Genomic DNA, 5,927 nt, shown 5'->3' on the forward strand with positions numbered 1-5,927 from the left:
GTGCTGGAGGGAACTCGAAGTTTGCATCTCTAATGCATAAATCGGTTATTATTCTAGTAAAATTATGCAAGGAAGTACAGTCGTGATTACGACGGTAACTAGCAATCATTCGCCTTCAGTTTCTTGAGATTTTTTTTCTAATTTTAATTATTCAACACAAATTAAGCAAGCGAGGAGAAAAAGTGGGTTTTAAATATTATTCCACCAAATTATTAAAAATATTGTAATTTTTCTACCTTGTGGAATTATCAAGGTTACGGTACTAGAATTCTACGTTGTGGTTCAATCGTGGTCACGGCAGCAATGTAACGTTTCTCCGTTTTTGGTGTAATCCTGGTCACGTTTCTCTTCGGATAATATTTTGGCGGAAACAAAAAATTGAGACGAATTCTGTATTACCGCCGGATTTAGCAACACGTGGTGGAAAGTGAGCTAGGGCAAGTGAAGCGGAAGGAGAGAAAAAGGCAGAGAAATTTAGAAAGACGAGCAAAGAAGGAGGCAAAAGAAGAGAAGAATTAAATAAACAGAAAAACAGCGGCATCTAAGAGACAAAGAGCAAGCCTGTGAGGAAAGAAGGTAGAAACCTAAATTTTAGCCAAGGAAGTGTGGAGGCGTTCCTGAAAGAAAAGAAAAAAAGGAAAAGAACAGGAGAAGGCAGAACAGGAAGACAAGGGGAGGAAGAAGAGGAAGCATTTCAAGAAAGCAAGAAAACAACAAAATCACCTGAAGTAGAGAAGAAAACGGACAGGGAAATGGAAATGATACTAGAAAAGCTGGAGGAAATGAAAGTGGAAATAAGAGAGGAAATAAAGGAGTTGCGAAAAGAAAACCAAGAAGTAAAGAAAAAAATCGAACGACTAAGGGAGGACTTTAAGAATAAAGAAAAGGAATGGGAGGAAGAGAAAAATAGGCAATAAATGGTGAAAAATAACGATAATATACAGCAAAGAGATTAAAACAACAAGAAGAGGTATCGAAGATACAATAAAAGAAAATAGCGAAGAATGTATGCTCATGGGACTTCAATGGGAGAATAGCCGAAACAGGAGCAAGAAATTGGGAAGAGAAGAGGGGGGATGGGAAAAGAAAATCCAAAGACAATGTGGAAAATGCAGAGGGGAAGATGTTGATGGAATGGATTGAAGAACATGGATGGGAAGTATTGAATGGGAACAAACAAGAGAACGAAGAAGGAGAATGGACCTATATAGGTAGCAGATGGGAAACAGTGATAGATTACGGAATAGTAAACGAAGAAGCATGGGATAAAGTAGGAGAACTCAGAATAGGAGAAAAAGGCGAGTCGGACCATCTCCCGCTAGAAATAAGTATACAAGAAACGAACCATGAAGAAAATGGAAGAAGAAGAGAAAAGAAGGAGCAGAAGAAGGTGATAATAAAAATATGGGATGAACAAGGAGTAGAACAGTATAGGAGGAGACTAGAAAAAGCCAGATTTGAAGAGCAGCATGTAGAGAAGATGGTGGTAGAACTGAAAGAAGCAATTGAAAAAGCAACGACAAAAAAGGAGATAATAGTCAAGGAAGCAAAAGGGGTAGGAAGGAAAAATGAGTGGTGGGACAAAGAGTTTGAACAATTGAAGAAGGAAGCAGTAAAGGAGTTAAGAGAATGGAAGAGGACCAAAATCGATAGAAATAGATTCCTAGAAGCGAAAAGAAGATACCTGCAGAGAGAAAGATGTAGAGAGAAGAAGAATCAGAAGAGAGAGTGGGAGGAGAAAGATATAAAGGAAATAAGAACAGAGAAGGAGGTATGGAAATACATAAACCGAGAGAGAAAGAAAAAGGAATCAGTGAGTGGGGAAATAAAATGCAAGAATGGAAAGAGTACTTCATGAAACTGCTGGAAAGGAAAAAGGAAGAAGGAAAGGCAGAAACAGAAATGGAGAAAAACCAGAAGGAGCCGGAGGAAACAGAAATCACAGTAGAAGAGGTGGAGAGACAAATGAGGAAACTGAAAAAGAAAAAGGCACCGGGGAGGGACGGAGTGCAGAATGAAGTATGGATGTATGGGACCGAGGGAATATTAGAGAGAATGGTTGAACTAATGAACGCATTATGGAGAGAAGGTGTAATCTGCTCTATTTATAAAAAGGGCGAGAAAACAAAGCAGAACATTACCGAGGAATAACTCTCCTGTTGTATGCGTCAGTCTTGAGCGAAAAGCTCCTGAAGCTAAAGGTTTTAAATTAATTATTTTACAATTGTCGATCTTAAATATGAGTAACAATACTTACAATAAAAACAAAATAAGAATAACTTGTTGGGTATGTTTTGTATGTTCTTTATTTTCTTATTTATTTTCCTTCATAGGTCCTCGTGGACGGCGGTGCCTGAAAAGTGGACGGCGGTGCCTGAAAAGTGTAGGCAGTCGCAGCGGCGGTTGATATCGCTGTCATTAAAATGCAGTGTGACTTGAGCGAGTTGGGTTTGAGTCTCCAGCTGCTTGTCCAGCGGATGATAGCTTCGAGTTTGAATGTTTAAATAGTTATTTGTATATCAAGGATGCGAAATCGTACTTTGACGAACCGAGAGAAAAATTGTCGTCAAGGCCGCTTTGCGGCCGACACAAGACAATCTCTAGGTGGTCAAAGGATTTCGTAGTCAAGGTGTACACAACATTTTGTGTGCAACCCGAAAATTTGTAATTATAAAATCAACAAGTAAAATTTCCTTCACCGTCAATAAAAATAAACTAGGCCTACATGTCGCCATGTCGCTATGACATAAATGACATAAATAAAACAATTCACTTTGAGAAAAATTGCAAAAGTGTCCCAAGAAAATTACGATGTTTCAGTTCCGTGTACTCATCTAGAGTTAAAAAAATATAAATTGTGCAGTGTCGCATTAGAAACCTGAAAAATCGAAACGGCAATATGAAAAATGTTACAGTGACTTTCAGACTGATGTAATAAGAAGAATGTGAAAACCGTGTCGGATAATGTTGTACTGGCTTACCTATTTATTGGAATTTATTTATTGTGGAAGGAAAATATTAAGTTCTGTTATAGGTTGTATTATCATTCTCCTGTTTAGGATATTTTAATCGTGGAAATATCAGTAGCCGTGCAAAGACACAAATAAACCAAAGTATCTGTTGATGACATTCAGGAAATGTTACGAGATATTTCTCTTTTTGATCGGTGAAAAATTAATCAAAATTAACCTAATTCACATGTGTATGTTTTATATAAATGATAGATCAATAATGGGGATCTTTCTTATCGACTCCTTCTCATGCGGCTGTCTCATTTGAAATTGGCGGAAATTTCAAACCGGATGAAAATTCTGTACTAATAGTGGCCGTTCCTGACACAAAATCAAACTTTAACTGTAACCAATCCAGATTTTGTAAGATTACACCGGAAATATGCAGATAGATATGTTGTAATTGTGTCAAGGCAACGGCTGCGAAATTCAATTTCGCGGCCTGTTGTACGCACGCGAAGTGCTCATTTCGCGTACGGTTGCACACAAATTAGATTTTTGTTAGTACCAGACCAAATGTGCATCATTTGTTGTTTTATTACAAATGGCTCTAAATTACTGACTCTATGCAATAATAATTGTACATCAAGAAAACAAACAGAAATAAAATCAAACACATTAACATTTTTTTTAAACCTAAATTGGGCTTGAAAGGCTTTTAACGCTAAAAGTTGGGTGCACCTGCAATTCTGTTAATTTGCTACGTCTATGAGTTATTCTACATTTGTTTGAAGTTCCCAAAATCGTCTTAATTAGTTTGTAATCTTCATTCAGTCTCTCTCTCACACATTTGATTTCTACGGAACTAAATAATGTTACTACTACCCTTTTCTTTTGTGTTTTCTACTAACTCCGATTCTACTTATTCACTTAATCTAATGAATATTAATTATTTGGTGGTTCTCTCAATTTGAAATTTGCTAACGTCAAATTGATTCATTCATTATTCTCTGTTTTTAACTGGAATTCCCAAAAAAGTCGAACGAGTGTTTTACTGCAACGTTTTTCCCCATGAACAAATTGGAAGACGTTATATGGTAAGTAATTTTTTACAGTCAGGTGATCAGGTGATTAGACGATTATTTGAGAGTTCGTTTACCAAAGAGTATTTATAATTAATGATAGATAGATAGTTATTTATTGTATAAGTGTCTTATTAAGCACATAAAACACGAAAGAAAAAAGTAAACACGAGAGCGTTAGCTCGAGCTGTTTACTCTTTTCTTGAGTGTTTTAAGCTAATAAGACAACGAATGCAATACAAAATTTTATCCACAACCAGGTACATAAAAGAGAAAAAGAATCACGTTTTTCCTTTATTTTTTTGGAAAATTTTTATTTGACATTTTCAAATGACGTTTGTCATTTTACGACGAATTAATTTATACCAGGAAGTCATGGAACGGTTGCTATTTATTTCCGATTGTTTTGTCGTTCCCATTTGCAATTTGCAATCATTCATTTTTGAAAAATAGAAAATATTGGCAAGAATCAGAATATTTCAGCGGAAATACTTGCAGAAACTGAAAAAGCGACTTCAGAGTCATTACCGTGAAAATCGAAGGAAGGCTACAGTTGGCTTCAAAAAAAACGGGAATTGAAATCTGACCTAATGTGAATTGGGAATTTAATTTGTCAATTTATGTCAATTTGTGTCCGTTTGACAGTAGTATTTCTGACACATAAGTGCAGTTTTTTAACCTAAACTCTAAAAGGCCGTTTCAAACTATAAAAATTTAATAAAATCTGACAGAACTTTTTCTGACAGTTCCCGTTTTCTTTGAAGCCAACCGTACGAAAATCAAACATTAATTGGAAAGAAAAAAAAGGAGTGCAACATCAGTGATAACTGATAACCGAAGAGCTCCTACCGGCGTAATTCTTCAATGTCAGTAAGAAGTATGTACCGAGTGACTATAAATGATTGAAAATTATTTTGTTATGTTGGTAACACATTTGAAATCTTTAGTTGGCGACATCGTTGGCATGACACACGTAATTTTTAAAATTGAAACAAACGTCAAAAAAATCTAAATCGACAATGTACTTCGTGACTTAACCTAACCTAAATAGAAATGACTGACAGATAATGCACGACAAGACTTGCACTACCAACTGCATCAGTGTTGCCAATCCACTATTTTCTTTCAATCATTTATAGTCACTCGGTATTTACATATACATTTATATAGCAGGCCTTTTTTTAAGTTTTTACGCAGTGTAAATGGACATTTTATGTCAATGTGACGTTTTTTAACAGTGGGGTATTAGCGTGTAAGTAATTAAAACTGTTTTGTAAATTAAACAACTACCGAGTGACTATAAATGATTGAAAGAAAATAGTGGATTGGCAACACTGATGCAGTTGGTAGTGCAAGTCTTGTCGTGCATTATCTGTCAGTCATTTCTATTTAGGTTAGGTTAAGTCACGAAATACATTGTCGATTTAGATTTTTTTGACGTTTGTTTCAATTTTAAAAATTACGTGTGTCATGCCAACGATGTCGCCAACTAAAGATTTCAAATGTGTTACCAACATAACAAAATAATTTTCAATCATTTATAGTCACTCGGTATTTTATTATACAGCCTGGCTACGAAAATTGAAGTAACTTTTCCTCATTTGCCCAAAAGATGGAACCACAAAAAAAAAATTAAATGGAATTGCTGGCAACATTGTTTTTTTTACGTAACTATGCTTTCAAAAAATGTAGCTAAATGTTGGTGGTAGCCGATTAAGATATGTTAGACGCTAACGATCCTGCACTCTTACAGCTGCTGTTCTACCAGATCGACCTTCTTTAGTAGGATATATCATTTTCTGGACTTGTGATCCAAATAACTATTTATGATACCTACTTATATTATTCGTTGACAGTGAGATTAACAATTGTTAAAAATAGTGACAATTGCACG

The 5,927-nt window shown here is 35.5% G+C and overlaps 1 protein-coding gene across 1 annotated transcript; it reads left to right on the forward strand.

Annotated features, from left to right (window-relative positions):
- The first annotated feature begins 1,123 nt into the window (after positions 1-1,123).
- On the forward strand, positions 1,124-2,151 carry LOC138129384 (uncharacterized). The gene is made up of 2 exons (XM_069045673.1): positions 1,124-1,771; positions 1,849-2,151. Exons 1-2 carry the CDS (start codon positions 1,124-1,126, stop codon positions 2,149-2,151), a joined length of 951 nt encoding a protein of 316 aa, XP_068901774.1.
- The last annotated feature ends 3,776 nt before the right edge of the window (positions 2,152-5,927 follow it).

The sequence above is a fragment of the Tenebrio molitor genome, chromosome 4 (assembly GCF_963966145.1).
Source record: "Tenebrio molitor chromosome 4, icTenMoli1.1, whole genome shotgun sequence".
Lineage (NCBI taxonomy): Eukaryota > Metazoa > Arthropoda > Insecta > Coleoptera > Tenebrionidae > Tenebrio > Tenebrio molitor.

Bases quoted from the DNA above. Each gene is read 5' to 3' on its own strand.
- LOC138129384 (XM_069045673.1), top strand. From the start codon at position 1,124: ATGTTGATGGAATGGATTGAAGAACATGGATGGGAAGTATTGAATGGG. The intron at 1,772-1,848 runs GTATGGAAATAC...GAATGGAAAGAG, and splicing joins AAATAAGAACAGAGAAGGAG to TACTTCATGAAACTGCTGGA.